General features: G+C 40.1%; 2 protein-coding genes across 2 annotated transcripts in view; both read right to left on the bottom strand.

The window, feature by feature from the left end:
• The window catches only part of SKA2 (spindle and kinetochore associated complex subunit 2), a 1,094,818-nt gene that overhangs the window by 413,783 nt on the left and 662,107 nt on the right, over nt 1-18,928 (bottom strand). The window lies entirely within an intron of this gene.
• The window catches only part of HSF5 (heat shock transcription factor 5), a 52,833-nt gene that overhangs the window by 33,188 nt on the left and 717 nt on the right, over nt 1-18,928 (bottom strand). Inside the window, exons 2-3 of the mRNA XM_027774225.1 lie at nt 18,872-18,926; nt 10,891-11,265 (exon numbers count right to left, since the gene is read on the bottom strand). Of these exons, the coding sequence (XP_027630026.1) occupies nt 10,891-11,265; nt 18,872-18,926 (430 nt within the window). The remainder of the gene's footprint in view (nt 1-10,890; nt 11,266-18,871; nt 18,927-18,928) is intronic.

Below are 18,928 nucleotides of genomic sequence, written 5' to 3'. Positions count from 1 at the left end.
ATAATAGTAACAAATAAAATTAAATAAATAATCCTTTAAAATATTAAGATAAAACTATGCATTAATTTCCATTTTTTACGTAAAAATAAACTTGGACTTTAATTCTATTTTTCTACACACTTAAGTCTCCTCAAACATACAATGAAATATTTTCAGCTTTAAAAAAAAGAATTTGGACACATATCACAACATGGATGAACCTATTATACTAAGTAAAATAAGCCAGAAATAAGTAAGTCTCTACTTTTCTTAGAGACAGAAAGTAGATTAGAGGTTACAAGGAGCCTAGGGGAAAGGGAGAATGGGAAGCTATTGCGTAATGGGTACAGTTTCATTTGGGTGATGAAAGTTTTAGAAACAGTAGGGATGCTTGCAGAGTATTGTGAATATAATAGTATGGTTGTTCCTTATATGAGGTTCCTAAAGTATTCAAATTCATAGAGACAGATGCAGTCAGACACTGGAACAGTTGAACACAACACTCTTCAGTGCTGGACTCATGTGAGAAGCTCTTGAGTTCATGCCCCAGAACCTCCCTGTGCGTATCTGGCAGGCACACATGCCATGATCTGGGATGGTTGAGGCTGAGTGGAATACAATGTGAAGTGAGGACACTGTAGAGGACATCTGTTTCTCTTCCTCTTAGAATTAAAAAAAAAAAAAAAAAGGAAAAAAAAAGTCACTCTCTCACTCATGGAATAAATAAATAAAATTTAAAAATAAAATTGGCCAGATGGTAGCACAGCAGTAAAATGTGATCTTCTGAAAGACTGACCCACAAGGGAAGGCTCTGGATTTGCATCCAAGGAACCCCTGAATATGCTGGGCATGTGTGTGCCCATGAGGCTGGTTGAAAGGTGAAGATGGATCACAGCCTCAATACCCTGTTAGGAGTTAATTTCTCTCTTTCTCTCTCCTCTCTTTTTCACTCATAAAAGAAATAAATAAACTTTAAAAAAATGTTTTCTTAGAGACAGAAAGTAGATTAGAGGTTACAAGGAGCCTAGGGGAAAGGGAGATTAGGAAGCTATTGCATAATGGGTACAGTTTCATCTGGGTGATGAAAAGTTTTAGAAACAGTAGGAATGCTTGCAGAATATTGTGAATGCAATTAGTGCCAATGGATTACACATTTAAAAATGGTTGAAATCTTAAATTTATAAACTAAATATTATATGAGCCCATTTATATGAGGCAGAGTAGTCACAGAGAAAAAGAACAATAGTTGCCAGGGACTGGAAAAGAGAGAATGAGAAGCCAGTATTTAGCAGGTACAGAGTTTCAGCTGGGGAAGTAAAGCTCTGGAGATGGATGGTGACAATGAATATACTTAATGCTATAAAACAGTACACTTAAAAATAGGTAAAATGAGGATCAGCAGTTGGCATGGTGACTAAGGCATTGGACACTCCCACATGGCCAACCATGGTTTGAGTCCCAGACCTGGTGGCTCGCTTTCTCACTTTCCCTCTCTTTCTCTGGTCAAATTAAAATAAATAAATGAATAACTAAAACAAAATAAATAATTATTTTTTAAAAAAGGTAAAATGGTGGGACCAGCAGATGGTGTAATGGTTATACTGCTGGACTCCCACATAGTTGACCATGGTTCGAGTTCTGGACCCAATAGCTTAAACCTCACACCGGGCACATGTGTATGCATGTGCCCAAAATCCTGAGAGGAAAATAAAGAGATTGTGGTGTGGTCATCCCGCCCAGGGGGGTGATTTTTCATTTTTTGTCTCTTTGTCTCTGTCTCTCCAGGGAGCTCACATGCCCTATAGCAAAAATCTCTCTTAAAAAAAAAAAAAAACAGTTAAGGCTCTTCCTTTTCTTGTAAGCGGCCTGAGGTGATCTTTGAAAATGGTTCGCTATTTACTTGACCCAGAGAACACCATGAATGAATGTCGTGCAAGTCAAGAGGTTCAAATCTTTGTGTTCACTTTAAGAACACTTTTGAAACTGCCCAGGCCATTGAGGGTATGCATATCCGAAAAGCCACCAAGTATCTGAAGGATGTCACTTTACAGAAGCAGTGTGTGCCATTCTGTCATTACAATGGTAGAATTGGTAGATGTGCCCAGGTCAAACAGTGGGGCGGAACACAAGGTTGGTGGCCCAAAAAGAGTGCTGATGTTTTACTGCACATGCTTAAAAATGCAGAGAGTAATGCTGAACGTAAGGGGTTAGATGTAGATTCTCCGGTCATTGAGCACATACAGGTGAACAAGGCACCTAAAACACACCATCATACATAGAGAGCTCATGGGTGGATTAACCCATACATGAGCTCCCCCTGTCACACTAAAATGGTCCTCACTGAAAAGGAGCAAATTGTTCCTAAACCAGAAGAGCAAGTCGCACAGAAGAAAAGGGTATCCCAGAAGAAACAAAAACTTATGGCACAGGAATAAAGTCAGCATAAAATAAATGTAGATAAAAGTTTTAAAAAATGTTAAAATGGTAAGTTTCATGTATCAGAGATTTTTACCACACAAATATGATTGTGCTTTTGCTTTTATTCTTCAGGCAGATGGAGAGCTTCCTGGTGCCAGTTTCTCCTTTCTATGAGGAAAAACTCATGCCTTTTTAGAGAAACTGACAACACAGGGTACCTGAGCACAAGAGTGACAGAACAAAAAGTTATTATAATTTTGTATTTTATATTTATTTATATATATCATATAGGATCAGAGGCTTAAAAATCAAACCTTTGGTGGGACCAGCAGTTAGCATAATGGCTATGTTGCTGGACTCCCATGTAGTCGACCGCAGTTCAAATCCCCGACCCAGTGGCTTTAAATCAAGCCGGGCGCATGTGCATGCATGCTCAAGATCCTGAGAGGAGAGCGGAGGAGAAGGGATTGAAGCATGGCCATCCCCCCGGGGGGTGATTTCTCACTTTCTGTCTCTCTGTCTCTGTCTTTCTGGCGAGCGCACGTGCCCTATAGCGGAAACCTCTCCAAAAAAGAAAAAAAAAAAATAAAGGCAAACCTTTGGGGCTGGCAGGTGGCGTCATGGTTAAGGACGCTGGATTCCCTCCCAAATGGTCAACCGTGGTTCAAATCCTAGACCTGGCTGCTTGTTTTCTCAACTAACACTCTCTCTCTCTCACACACACACCCACACTCCACACACTTCCTCTCTGGTCAAATAAGAAAGGAAAGTAAAGGGAAGAGGGAAGGGAAGGGAAGGGAGGGCAGGGCGGGAAGGAGAAGGAAAAAAGAGGAAAAAGAGAGAAAGAAAAGAAAGAAAGAGGGAGGGAGGGAGGGAGGGAGGGAAAGAAAGTTAAATAATTCTTTTTAAAAAATTTATTCTTTACATGTAAATAGCAATTTGAATTTTATAAACTCTATTCACATATATTATTTAATTTCTGACCCACAAACTATTACTGTTACTTTACAGAAATGGAAATTGAAGCTGAGTGAAATGAAATAATCACATCACTGGAGGTCATGCCAGATGTTTAACTGCAAAGGTGAGAAGAGATTCATTCCATTCAATAACTTTTTAAGGGCCCAGTATAATCAATTACTATGCTAGAAGTTAGAGTGTGTATCTTCCACTCCAGCAGCTGGAGTATATTTTGTTTGGACGGCGTGAGTCAAAAACCAGAGTATTTCCAGTGCTTCTAGGAGCACACACAAGTAACTTCTTCCCATTTCTGCTGTTTGGCTTTCTGGGAATAACTAGCTCTGGGGAAGAGCTACACCAGAAAAAAATTCTCTCAAAAGAAAAGGAAAACAACAAAAAAACTTTCTGAGAGTCAGGCAGACAGGCATTAGAGTACAGCAGACAGAACAGACTCCTGAGTCACACTGCCTGTCTCCCAACCTGCCACTTACTAGTCATGCCTCAGTTTCCTCATCTATAAAAAGAGAATTAATTACAGTTACTATTTATAAGGTGTCATAAGTATTACATGGATAAATACTTGACAAGTACTCGGAACAGTACCTGGTACTAATAATTGCTACCTAAGCATCTGTTAAATAAAAGATGACATGGGCTCAGCCAAGGTGGTACAAGCAGGAGGACACTGCTGTGCTATGGCTGAGGCTGCAGAAGACTGGGTTCAGTTCTCTGTCCAACCTAACCAGGCCAGACATGGTAGCATGAGCCTATGGTCCTAGATGACTGAGGGCCTGGGTAGAGAGGACTATGACTTGGAAAGACCCTGATAAAAATCTCTCTCCCTCCCTTCTTTTTTGTCTCTCATATTAGAAAAAAATAAATGAGATAAAGGGCAGCTACAGTTTGCTAATCACTGCTTTGAGCTTAAAAGTTAATTGGAAAAAAGGTAAAGTTGATTATGAGTCAATTCAGCATTACTAGTCAAAAAAAAAACAAGTTATTACAGGGCTCTATATAAATATGAACGTATGGCATCTTTACACTCAACTGTATCATGGAGAATGATAAAAATGAAAATATCTAAAATAAAGTGTTTTTTTTTTTTAATAAAAGAGGGAAATGATAGTAGTACCCTGTGAAAACTTCACCAGAAGGAAAAAATTGAATCTAGGTAAGAAAAGGCTAAAGAGTGAACTAATACAAATTTATGATATTTTCTCTTTGAAGTAGTAGTTAAGAATGGAAACAATACAAATAAGCTAAGTAAGGAAAATTGACACTTCAGGTAGGAAAAACAATTTTTTCTTAGGGCAGCGGGGGGAGGTTTTCGCTATAGGGCATGTGCGCTCGCCAGAAAGACAGAGAGAGACAGAGAGATAGAAAGCGAGAAATCCCCCCCCAGGGGGGATGGCTACACCGCAATCCCTTCGCCTCCATTCTCCCCTTGAGATCTTGGGCATACACACACACGTGCCCAGCGTGAGTTTAAGCCCCCGGGTCCGGGACTCGAACCACGGTCGACTAGGTGGGAGTCCAGCGACATAGCCATTACACTAACTGCTGGTCCCTGGAAAAACACTTTTTTTTTTTTTTTGGAGAGGGGTTTGCTATAGGGCGCGTGCGCTCACCAGACAGACAGAGAGATAGAAAGCGAGAAATCCCCCCCCAGGGGGGATGGCTACACCGCAATCCCTTCGCCTCCATTCTCCCCTTGAGATCTTGGGCATACACACACACGTGCCCAGCGTGAGTTTAAGCCCCCGGGTCCGGGACTCGAACCACGGTCGACTAGGTGGGAGTCCAGCGACATAGCCATTATACCAACTGCTGGTCCCCCAGGAAAAACAATTCTAAAAACACGATTCCAGTGAGTCCTTTTATGAGTGTGTTTGGTGGCAATTTTTTTAGACTCAGCATTTGACTACTTAAGAAATTACATATTAATGAAATTTTACATAATTTAAAAGGTACTGGTTATGCTTTTTGAAGATCAGGACTTTATTTACTTATTTTTAAAAGGTTTTTGTCATAGGGTGCATGTGCTCACCGGAGACAGAGAAAGAAAGAGAGAGAGAAACTGAGAACCGTGGGATGGCCACACCACAGTCCTTTCCTCTCCATTCTCCTCTCAGGATGCACACACACATGCCCAGTGTGACTTTCAAGTTGGGACTAGGGCTCAAACTGCAGTCAACCTAACACCTTCACCACTATGCTACCTGCTGGCCCCAATCCAAATTTATTTTTAAGACACTAATTTTTTAGTGAGATTGGATGTTATTTTTTAATTAAAATATGATCCAAACTTCAAGTCACTAAGTTCACTGTGAAAGAACTTAACTATGATCACTATTCTTTAATTTACTTTTTTAAATTTCATTTTCTTTTATACATTCAGTCACATTATTCAGCTTACAAATTGAATATTTCAACATGTGAACATTTCTCCTTAGTCCAATTGATAAAACTATAAAACTATGATCACTATTCTAAAACTGACTCAGCTTAATTTGGGAGTTTTATCTGGTCTCTGACAACAACATTTAACTTTGGAAAAGCCACTTGTAATGCTCTTATAAATAAGCACTCAATAAATACTGGTTAAACTGCCCACTACCTATTTGTTTCTTTCACCTACAATGGAGAAGAACTAAGTATTGTACAGCTTTTTTGCATCACTTTCCTTTCCATAGTAAGTCTTCTATTTTTAACAATATGACTTTTTATTTACGTAGTACTTCAGAGTGTTCAAAGTAGTTTAGTCTATCTTAGATCTTAAAACTACTCTATATGTTAGAAGTTACCATGAAATCATGAGATTAATTATTCAATATTCATTATTCCCATAATCTCAGAACTTTATAGTCATTTCAACTCTCTCTTTTAAAGAAGACAGACTGGGACAGCCATGGCACGTGGATTAATGTAGCTGGTAGCACGGTGGTTGAGGTGGCTGGCCCTCTGATAAATAAATAACATATCATAAATCATAATAATTTGAGAAACAGCATTTCTATAATGAATAAATTATATTAGCTACTAATACTACTTTCCGGTGAATAATACATGTTTCTAATAAAATTCAGAACCAGGAGTTTCTAAGATTATTTGGTACCTGGAATACATTTTCTCATAGAAACATCATACAGATGACTTTAGCTTCTAAACCATACTATAACCATCTGCACATTAAGTATAATCTAATATAGAATATAGAACCCAATCACCATATCTAATATTTCGACAGAAAAATGCTTTCAAAATTCCAAATTGGGGGGCCAGCAGATGTTATAGTGGTTTAGGCATTGGACTCCCGCATGGCCAAAGGCAGTTAAAGTCCTGGATATGGCAGCTTGAAAATCACGTGGGGTGTGTGTGAGTGCCTGCCCGAAATAATGAGAGGAGCATGGAGCATGCAGCATGGACATCCCCTCCAGACATTGAGTTCTCAATTTTCCCTCTCACTGTCTTTGTCTGTCTTAGGCAAGTACATGTACCCTATGGCCTTAAAAAAAAATTTTTTTTTTAAAAAATCCAAATTGGGAAGTCAAAGCACATTTCTATATCTCCCTGCTGCAACCCTTCTAAATTTCATCTCCCCAGAGGCTTTTGAGTCTTCACTAGTTTGAGAAAAGGAAAGGAAAGGGAAACATGTATTAGTAAAAAGAAGGGATATAGGAGAATTGTCCAGTTTGGTTACAAAGTCCAAAGCAAGTACAAAAAAGAAAAGAGACTGCCTTTCTCTAAACATATTCTTTTTCTCTTTTTGAGAGGTTTTTCCTATAGGGCGCGTGCACTCGCCAAAAAGACAGAGAGACAGAAAGCAAGAAATCACCCCCCAGGGGGGATGGCCATGCCACAATCCCTTCTCCTCCATTCTCCTCTCAGGATCTTAGGTATACACGCACACGCACCCAGTTTAAGTCACTGGATCTGGGACTCGAATCGCAGTCAACTACATGGGAGTCCAGCGACATAGCCATTATGCCAAATGCTGGTCCCTCTTTAAACACATTCTATGCATATATGGAATGAAGTCAAAATAACAATTTAGTTAGCAATGCCTAATTTGTTTATTACAATATTGAATTATACACCCCAGTAATAAAAATACAACTCTAGGGCCAACAGATGGCATGGTGATTGAGGCACTGGACTCCCACATGGCCAACCGTGATTCAAGTCCTGGACCTGGTGGCTTGCTTTCTCACTTTCCCTCTCTATCTGGTGAGTATGCATGCCCTATAGCAAATTAAAAATTATGATAATAATGAATAAAATTAAATAAATAATTCTTGAAAAAGTATATGGCCCTAGGGACCAGGAGATGGTATATCAGTTACGTAGCTGAACTCCATATGGCCAATCACAGTTCAAGTCCTGAACCCGGTCACTTGAAACTCAAGCCAGGCACATGTGCGTATGTGCCCAAGATCTCAAGAGAACGGAGGAGAAGACATCGAGGCATGGCCATCCCCCTGCAGGGGTGATTTCTCACTTTCCATCTCACTGTCTCTGTCTGTCTCTCTCCAGCAAGCCCGTGCACCTTAATGCAAAAACTTCTAAAAAAAAAAAAAAAAGAACCTATTCATTGCTAAACATAGACTATAAGTCATCTTCTATATTTTTAAAATTTTTGTCAGAGGGCATGTGTGCTCACCAGAGACACATGGAAAGTGAGAAAACAGTCCTCTCCCATAGGGAATGGTCACACCATAATCCCTTTTTTTCTGTTTCTCCCCTCCTTTTGGAATTTTGGGCACACATGCATGGCATGTTATTCAAGCCACTCAGTCTGAGACTTGAACTACACAGCTGTGGGATCCAGCCACCTTAGCCACCATACCACAGCCTGGCTCCCCTGTTCTACTTTTTTTTTTTTAAGAGGTTTTTGTCTTTGAATGCATGTGTACACTGGAGAGAAAGACAGAGACAGTGAGAGGGAAAGTGAGAAATCACGCCCCTAGAAAGATGGCAATGCTGCAATCCCTTCTCCTCCACTTTTATCCTGGGATCTTAGGCATGCACACACACACACGCCTGGCAGGATTCGAACCACAGTCGGTCATGTAGGAGTATAGCTACATAACCACTACACCATCTGCTGCCCCCCCATCTTCTATTTTTAAAGATTGCTCATTTTGTTCCTCAAAGTAGTTGCAAACTAAGAAAATACTAGGTTGCAATCATCTTCTACATAAAATAGTAAAAAATTTTATTATTTCTTTTTTTAATTCTTCCTAAAAAGTTTATAAAGAGAGGAGAGATAGGCATTCCCAACCGGATCTTTATTTATTTATCTGGAGAGGTTTTTCGCTATAGGGCGCGTGCGCTCGCCAGACAGACAGAGAGAGACAGAGAGATAGAAAGCGAGAAATCACCCCCCAGGGGGGGATGGTCACGCCGCAATCCCTTCTCCTCCATTCTCCTCTCAGGATCTTGGGCACGCACGCACATGCGCCAGCAATGAGTTTAAGCCTCCGGGTCCAGGACTCAAACCGCGGTCGACAACATGGGAGTCCAGCAACATAGCCATTACACTAACTGCTGGTCCCATCCCAACCGGATCTTTGTGCCACTCAGGTGGCACTGGTAACAGGCCCACATGTACCTAACACGCTCAGGGACGTGGCAGCACCTGAACCCGGACCATGTGAGGACCAGCTGCATTACCACTGCACCACCACCTGTCCCCTTTTTTTCCTAATAGGCAAAGTGATTAAAAATGCTAAGTCATCCTTACTCTAAAATACCTTCTTCCTTTTCCTTATTTACTCCATCTACAAAATAAGCAGAAGTTCTAAAATCTATAAAACACAATCTAACTTAAACTCTGGTCTTATTATTTACTATTACTAAACTTAATTGATTGGGGGAAAAATAAATCAATCCCTTATACTGTATAATTAGGTAGAATGCAGTAAGTCATGGTAAAAAAGAGTGTATGTTAACAGCTAGAAAGTAGTATTATTACAAATAAGTCACCAGATTAATAACTTTAAAATAGCAAATTATTGGAACCAGCAGATGGTGTAATGGCTATGTTGCTGGACTCCAATGTAGTCAACTGTGGTTCAAATTCTTGACCCAGTGGCTTAAAACTCATGCTGGGCACATGCGCTTGCGTGCTTGAGATCCTGAAAGAAGAATGGAGGAGAAGGTATTGCAGCGTGGCCACCACCCCTCCCCCCCCCGGGGGGGGGTGCTTTCTCACTTTCTTTCTCTCTGTCTCTGTCATTCTGGCAAGCAAGCACACATGCCCTATAGCAAAAACCTCTCTAGGAAAAAAAAAGGCAAATTATTTAATGCCCTTTTCTAATTTACATTCCTTCCATTTCTTCTACTTTTAGGTTTTAGTCCTGACTAGGATAGAGGCCTAACAAATACTTCGACAGTTTTGCTTCTAGCTCTACATAACTCAGAAAAAGTTAATGCTCCTAGATCCTCAACGCACAGAACAAAGGAATGCCCTCCCTCCTCTCTGGTCTTTGACCCTCCTCTTCTTTCTACTGCCCCGTTTCACCACTCTGTGTAAAGTATACTCCATTATGAAACACACACCACTGCTACAGTGTTTCTGAAAAATAGAAAATACATTTGAATGAAATGGTAAGATTATCTTGCAAAAAAGTACTGGGGGGATGGGAAGGCAACAACTTTTTTTCCCTGGGAAATAAAGAGGTGCTCATTATCATTAAGGATTTCCAATTAGTGGTTTGGGATCTACCAACACGCCTTGATGCCCTTGACTGTGCGCCAGGTCAGTTGTCACTGTCAATTTCTCCTTCCCTCTGCTACTCCCAGTTCTTAGTTGGCTGAAATTAACATTTCTGGGAGTTCACTGTTCACCATGTTTCTACCAAAGAATTTTATTTTCAGAAAATATGCTTTTTAAAATTAAATTTCACTACTAAGATATTAAAATGGCTTCATTATGAGCTAACACCACTGATAAAATTATACACAGATTAAAAAAAAAAAAAAGCTAAACTAAAAATCCACAGCACCAAGGTCAGAGTTAAAGTAAGGTCCTAGGATACTAAGGTTTTTTGAGAGAGAGAGCCTGTGCACACACACGAGAGAAGCACCTCCTACCAACACAGTCTGTGCATGCCATGATCCCCTCACCCAAGTCCTCCAGTTCCTCAGGCTATTTTCAGGTTGAACCAGGGGACTGAACCTACAGTCAGCCACATGGTTTCCAGTACTATAGTCCAGAAAGCCCCTAGGCTGGGCCTCTGAGGCACTAATCTTAATTTCATATCTAGGACACATTCTGAGGACACCTGCACAAAAGTTTCACTGAAAACATATACTTTTATGCATCAAGTGATTCTTTTAAAATAATACTTAGAAACACAATAAAATTTTACATATTTAAAAAATATATATCCTAAGGAATCATTTGACACTTCTTAGGTACACTTTCCTACTATTTGCGCTTAAGCATATAGAGCTTAAAATACATTTTAAAATATAAATGTCCACTATAAACTACCTTAATAGAAACCAGTGAACTTGAATTTCTCATACCTGTTGGATAGTAGGCTTGGGAGTACTGCGCTGAGGGTGTGTAGTTACTGTATTTTTGGGAGGAGCTGACCATTGTTTGAGGACCTTGTTGAACATGTACAGATGTGGCACTAGGCTGCAGCGTATAGGTAACCTCTGTTGGAAACCTCTGCAGTACAGGAAATGGAACCCCTTTATCTGAAAAAGTGGGAGACGTCTCCACTTGTCCAGGATGCATTCCAAGGGAGTTCTGCCATGTTCTAGGAGGAATCGGGGTCCGATCTAAACCTTTCAGAGGGAAAGTACTGTGGTTGTGGGATGAAGTTGATACATAGGAGTAAGGAGACAAACTATCTCGCCGGAATGATCGGTGAAATTGTCCTACAGCCACTGGTCCTGCATAAAAGAAGAAGAGCAGGTTTACTAATTTTACATTATACCAACAGACATAAACCAAAGATCGGAAAGTATATGACTTTTTTTTAATCTATCAACCATTTTCAAAAAGTACAAAAGTTTAGTTCTTATAAAACAAGTTCAGTATTTAGAATATCAGATAACATATATAATGTTGAAAGAATAATCAACTAAATTTTTATTTCTCAATGTAACTGTCATAGAGACAAACTGGCTAAACTTTAAGCGTTAAATATGCAAGTTAAGTCTTCCATAGATGATTCAGCATTCTTAACCTTTCATCGTAGCTCACTGACCCAGATACCCAGATCTTTCTAATAACCAACATGAAAATAAGCACTATGCCACATGCAGAAAAGAAGTGTGGAACAAACAAGAATTGTAACACAAACCAAAAGGAAATGTAATGTTCTTTTGTTTCCTTTCCCTTTGTGATAATCTTTTATTTACTTAAATTATTTTTTAAAATTTATTATTATTGTTATTTACTATAGGGAATTTGTGATCACCACAGACAGATGAGAGAGAGAAAAGAGAGAAAGAGACCACCAGGTTTAGGACTCAAACTGTAACAGGCCATGTAAGAGTCCAGTGCCTTAACCACCGCACCACCAGCTGGCCCTTCTTTGTGATAATCTTTATAGAAAAGCCAGGCTTGGGGACCAGCAGATGGTGTAAAAGTTACGTCACTGGATTCCTATGTAGTTGATCACAATTTGAGTTCCAGAACCAGTGGCTTCACTTCACACTCACATTAGGCATGTGTGTGTGCATGCCCAAAATCCCAAGAGGAGACTAGAGAAGGTATTGCAGCATGGCCATCCCCCTGGGATGGATTTCTCACTTTCTGTGTCTCTGGTGAGTGCACACACCCTATAGCAAAAATCTCTCTCCAAATAAAAAAAAAAGAGAGCCAAGCTTGAAAAGTTTGACTTGGTTCTCTTCTCATTCCTTAAATTTATCAAGCATTTTCCCATCTTTTTTCTTTTCTACAGAGTATCTCTAATAATGATACTACTTTAGTATCCCAAATACCAGTGCCTCTCAAACACTGGTTACAATCTGAATCACCTGGGACCAGCAGTTAGCATAATGGCTATGTCGCTGGACTCCCATGTAGTTGACCGTGGTTCGAGTCCCAGACCCGGTGGCTCAAACTGATGCTGGGCGCATGTGCATGCATGCCCAAGATCTCGAGAGGAGAATGGAGGAGAAGGGATTGCGGTGTGGCCATCCCCTCGGGGGGGGTGTGTGTCTCGTTTTCTCTCTCTCTGTCCTTCTGGTGAGCGCATGCGCCCAATAAGAAAAAAAAAAAAACCTCTCCAAAAAAAAAAAAAAAAGAAAAACAAATCTGAATCACCTGAAGTTTGTTAGAAATTCACATTATCTAGGGAACCAGCAGTTAGCGTAATGGCTATGTCACTGGACTCCCATGTAGTCAACCACGGTTCGCGTCCTGGACCCGGTGGCTTAGAACTCATGCCGGGCGTGTGTGCGTGCGTGCCCAAGATCCCGAGAGGAGAATGGAGGAGAAGGGATTGCAACGTGACCATCCCCCCTGGGGGGTGATTTCTCGCTTTCTGTCTCTCTGTCTGTCTCTGTCTGTCCAGTGAGCGCACGCGTCCTGTAGTGAAAAATCCTCTCAAAAAAAAAAAAAAAAAAAGAAAGAAATTCACCTATCTGAACCCAGACATTCTAAATGTTCTCTCTCTCTCTTTCTCTCTCTCTTTTACAGAATTATTTTATTGGCACCAGCAGTTAGCAAAATGGCTATGTCACTGAACTCCATGTAGTCGGCCATGGTTCGAGTCCTGGGCACGGTGGCTTAAATTCATGTTGGGTGCGTGTGCGTGCATGCCCAAGATCCCGAGAGGAGAATGGAGAAGGGATTGCAGCATGGCCATCCCCCCTGGGGGTTGATTTCTCGCTTTCTATCTCTCTGTCCTTCTGGTGAGCGCACACACCCTATAACAAAAACCTCTCACAAAAAAATAAATAAATAAATAAAACCAAGAATTATTGTATTTAGGTTTAATTTATTTATTTTAATTTTTCCAGAGAGGAGGAGAGAGAGAGAAAGAAAGCAAGCTGCCAGGCCTGAGACTCAAACTGCAGTCAGTGATGTGGAAGTCCGGCACCCTTAACCACCACACCACCTGCTGGTCCCTCTTAGTGTTCTCTTATACAGCAAAGTAGAAAAGAATAAAAAGCAGAGTTGAGGAAGAAAAAGACCGATAGTATGTAAAAAGGAAAAATATAAATATTGCATACTGAATTTATCAATATTTTTTAGATTATGACTCTTGAACATAAATAAAGCTATCCTAGTTTATTCCTAAAAAGTTTTTTGCACTAAATTATGTGGTTCACAAATTCCTTTCAATTTATCTTATTAAACTAATCTAGGGAAAACCCCATTTATGTGCTATTCAAGTGGTATGTTGAAAGATGGGACTCAAACATCTACTTTTCTTTTTTGTTTGTTTGTTTAAGAGGTTTTTGCCTTAGGGCATGTGCATTTGAGGGGGTGGGGAGGGAGACAGAAACAGACAGAGAGGGGAAAATGAGAAATCACCCCCCAGGGGGAATGACCATCCACAATCTTTTCTTCATTCCCCTCCCAGGACCTAGGGCATGCAGGCACATTGGCCCAGCATGAGTTTCAAGCCACTGGTCTGGGGAACTGTGGTTGGCCATGTGGGTGTCCAAATATGTAACTGCTGTGCAGTTACATATTTCGAATATCTACTTTTATAAGTAATTAGATTGTAAACTCATTCAATGTTTATGTTACAGATTTCCCATTCTCTCTTGCTATGGTGTTTCATTTCCTTTTTTTTTTTTTTAAGAGAGGTTTTTGCTATAGGGCGCATGCGCTCGCCAGAAAGAGAGAGAGAGACAGTGAGACAGAAAGTGAGAAATCACCCCCCGGGGGGATGGCCATGTTGCGATCCCTTCTCCTCCATTCTCCTCTCAGGATCTTGGGCACGCACGCACATGCGCCTGGCATGAGTTTAAGCCACCAGTCTGGGACTTGAACCACAGTCGACTACATGGAGTCCAGTGACATAGCCATTATGTTAACTGCTGGTCCCCATTTCCTTTTTTAAAAAAATAATTATTTTATTTAGCTTTATTTATGTATTTATTTTAATTCTGACCAGAGAGGGACAGGGTGGTGGTGGGGAATGTCCAGGACTTGAACAGTAGTTGGCCATGTAGGAGTCCAGCTTCCTTAACCACAATGCCACCTGCTTGCCCCTGTGTTTCATTTTGTTTTTATTTTTATTTTAAAAAATTATTTTATTGAACCTTATGTATGTATATATTTTTAATTTGACCAGAGTAAGAGAGAGAGATAGGGAAAGTGAGAAAGCAAGCCTCCAGATCTAGGATTTGAACTGCAGTCAGGCCCCTAACCACCATCCACCATGTCCCGGCTGACCCCTCATTTCCTTTAAAGAATGAAACATTAATGCCAAAAATAAATGCTCAGATACAAACACACACACACACACACACACACACTCCAGAGCTCTGGAAATCAAGAGCTCTTTATGGGAAAAGAAAATCCTAGTTCAGAAGACTGTACCAAATAACAGACCTCATAAAAACATTTTTTTTAAATCCAAAAAATGGTCTTTATGCTACTTAACTAGCAATTCTATTTGTACAGTTTGAACTCACCACTGAGAATCCTTCATTTTGCAAGAAACTTCTTTGTGCTCTTCACAAAAGGTATTTCTGAGTTCTGAGTGTCCTAAGCTCCCACTTGTGGATTTCTCCCTGGATACTTCACATGTCAAAACTGCATACTACCATAGTACAAGAGCTCATGAGTCTTTCTTCTTCCTTCTTTAAGGATAAGCTATTGATAAAATTTCAGACTACCAACAACTTAGGTAGCTAATTAAAGAATTCTCTAATTTTCCAAATTCTAGTTTCCATCTGAATTAAAATATAAATTCTACTCCCATCATGATAAACTCTGATGGCCAATTATCTATTTTAGATGCTGCTAACTTAAAAGCACTGTCAGGATTAGAAAGGCAATCCTTTGTTTTTTTTTAAATAAAAAACTAAAACATGATCAATTCTTATTTATTCTTACCTCATAAAACTCAATTCTGACTGGCTTTATAGAACATCACCTATATGTCTTCAGAACATCTTTAAGATAAATCTGGCAAAGTTTGAATTTGAAATTCTGAAAATGCTAGGTAGAATGGATCTCTGTCTTAAAAGATTCTATTCCTTTTATGGAAGTGAACCTGAACTAATCAATTTCCAGAAAAGAATTTGCCTCCTGAGAGTTTGGTATCCCCAGGCAAAGGTAAATTATTTACTTTTTAGATTTGTTACTTTGTTTAGAACATTTTTAAAAATAATTATTTTATTTAACTTTTAAATTTTATTTATCTATCTAATTATCTATTTATTTAAATTTGACCAGAGAAGGAAAGGGAGAAAGAGAGAAAGCAAGAAAGCAAGTCACTAGGTCCTGGACTCGAATCATGGTGGGCCATGGGGGAGGCCAAGTCCAGCGCCCTTAACCACCATGCCACCTGTCAGCCCCAGTTTAGAACATTTTAACAAATACTGTAAAAATAAATTGCCACTAGAAACAAAATAATAAAAATGGATAAACAAAAAAAGGAAAACATATTCTTAGGAGGTGAACAGGACAGTAGGCCCAGTAGATCTAAACAGGAAAACTAGGCCCAAAGACGGGATTCTGTTGTCAAAGAGAAGTAGAAGCTGAAGCAGAATGCAGAAAATAAAAGGAAACTTAGAAGCAGCAGTCTAGTCAAGCATATAACAAGACAAGATTCAAGTGGAATAAAAATTAGGTGAGGAAAAATAGGAAGAGAGAGGGACTTGGGGCATGGAATGATAATTAAACAAAGTTGTGCCAGTAGTCCTGAACTTCGAATTACATTCCACCGAACCAGTAACACAGTTCTCTAGTGATCCGAGCCTATGATGCAGACAATCCATACTTAATATGCCTTCTGCACACACCAACAGATTGAATGGTAAAGAGAAAACACACAAAAACGCCAATAACCTAGATATGCACGGACTAACCTATTAGCTACACTGAAAAAGTATGAATTGATGTTTTCCAACAAATAGTCTTGAAAAATGCTGACTAACTGCACAACAAGTGAATAAAATCAGATTCTGTATAGATAGTCCCCACTCTGTTCCTAACATACAACTGGGATAGGTAAGAAAAAAAGAAAATCAGAGAAAAGAACAAAGTGAGCAAGTGGTGGTATTTGTAAATGTAGGTATATATGTTTGTTTGAAGTGTTTATTCCATGTCTCCCAAGACCACATTTTCCAGTCTTTTCTCCTTATGCCTACCAGAGAAATCTCCTGGAAGAATCAAAAATCCATGTCAGAGATTCTATCAAACTATCCAATGGTAGTGTCTCCACTGCCTTTTGCCCATATAACTCTCAAATAAAATCAATGGCTATCACAAAGTAGCTTAATATTGTTTTAGAATTCCTTTAGAACATTCCTATGTCACTATTTTTCCAGCCTATTACTAGAACTCTAACCTGGACCTTATCTTCTGAACTCCACGCACAAGATTAGTCTAACTTCTAAATTCCAAATGAACACAGTCTTGTCTCATTCATAATCCTGGGCCTAGATTAAATTAAATATAGTATTATTTTATTTTTAAAGTTATCCCCATAACTCAAAAATAACCCAGATTTCTGTCTGGGTTATTAAACATGCTGAAAATGTTCCTATGACTCTCCTAGTTGAAGGTGCAAAATGAATTCTCAGTAGTAATCCATTGCTTTCTTGGTATACTGTTTCATATCATGGACCTTTTAAACAGAAAAAAAGGAATATCGCTACCCTCACCTTTCTAGGAGAGGGGGAAGAATATCAGAAATCAAATCTATAAAATAATTCATTATCACAGAGGTTTTCTGAGCTATTACTAACTACAGATTTATACATTCGAAGATTTTTCAATCCTGAAAAAATGTAGCCAACAGCAAAAAATAATTACGAGGTTTTAAATGTGATCTTTCTAAAATTCTTAAAACTCAGCAGCTGTGGGGCCAGCAGGTGGTGTTGTGGTTAAGGCGCGGGACACTCCCACATGGCTGACCACAGTTTGAGTCCTGGGCCTGGTGCCTTACTTTCTCACTTTTCCTCTCTTTGTCTCTGTCTCTATCTGGTCAAATTTTTAAAAAATAAATGAATTGGAGTCAGCAGGGGGCATGGTGGTTAAGGCACTGGACACTCCCACATGGCTGGCCACGGTTTGAGTCCTGGACCTGGAGGCTTGCATTCTCACTTTCTCTCTGTCCGTGTCTCTGGTCAAATTAAAATAAATGAGTGAATAAATGAAATTTTAAAAAATAAATGAATAAATTAAATAAAATAATTCCTTAAAAAAAAAAAGTGGCAACCATAAAGAAAACCTTTTTTTTTTTGCTATAGAGCATGTGTGCTTGCCAGAAAGACAGCATGACAGTAAGTGAGAAATCACCCCCCAGGGGGTATGGCCACGCCATAATCCCTTCTCCTCCATTCTCCTCTCGGGATCCTGGGCACGCACACACACGTACCCGGCATGAGTTTAAGCCACTGGGTCTGGGACTCGAACCGTGGTCATCTACATGGGAGTCCAGCCACATAGCCATTATGCTAACTGCTGGTCCCAAAGAAAACCATTTTGCCTTGTATGTGTCTCACCGTAACACCCTAAGTAAACTCTACCCACAATTAAAGAAATGTTTAGCTAATTCATTCTACAGGTAAACAATATCTTATAAACAACAATCTATATATTTTTGCTCTTAATATCTGTAAACACTGGGCCAGGAGGTGGTGTGGTGGTAGTGGCACTGGACTCCACATGATAACGGCAGGTCACAAACCTGGAGGTTTACCTTCCCATTCTCTCTCTCTCTCTGGTGAGTGCGAGTCCCCTGTAGCAAATTTTAAAATAATAATAAGTAAAATGTAATAATTAATTACCTTTAAAATCTATAAACACTATGTACCATTCCATACATTGACTGGAACCTAAAATATAATTATGTCCTAACACTTCCAAGATTTTCTAGATGTGTCAACAGGTGACAGACAGCAAGTCTCTTCAAGGATAAAATTCCACTCAAGGTCTCTTAGTCACTTGCCCTGTTTGTATAATATCCTACGTTTTCCTGGTTGTGACTTCGTTCCTCCCAGCCTTACAGAGTGACTGCTCCACTTCTTGCTAGAGCAGTGGAGACTCTCCTGTGTTCTTTTCAGACCCTGTACTTCAACAAAGGGCTTTAACCTAGATGTTGGCAGTGGGGACTAAACTGAGATTCGAACTGGGGGGATAGTAGGAAGGAAGCCCCAAGCAGAAGTCCTTTTTGCTGCTAGAGGGCACATTAGAGGCTGGGCAGGTACTGGTGGTCCTGGGGTGCTGATGGCAGGGAGGACGATGGAGGCCTCGGGGAGTGGACCCCGCCAGCAGAGGATGGGCCAGGTGCGGCTCTCAGTGGAGGCCGGCCCGGAGCCATGTGCCAGCGTGGGCGAGGGCCAGGAGGCCTGGACTCACCGTGCGGCTCGGGCCGCGGCCCCGCGGGCGGCGGTGGCGGTGGCGGCTCCTGGTGCT

Source organism: Tupaia chinensis, unplaced genomic scaffold, assembly GCF_000334495.1.
Source record: "Tupaia chinensis unplaced genomic scaffold, TupChi_1.0 Scaffold000416_1, whole genome shotgun sequence".
NCBI lineage: Eukaryota > Metazoa > Chordata > Mammalia > Scandentia > Tupaiidae > Tupaia > Tupaia belangeri.
The sequence above is the reverse complement of the archived record's forward strand: the minus strand, read 5'-3'. Positions and strand labels throughout refer to the sequence as shown.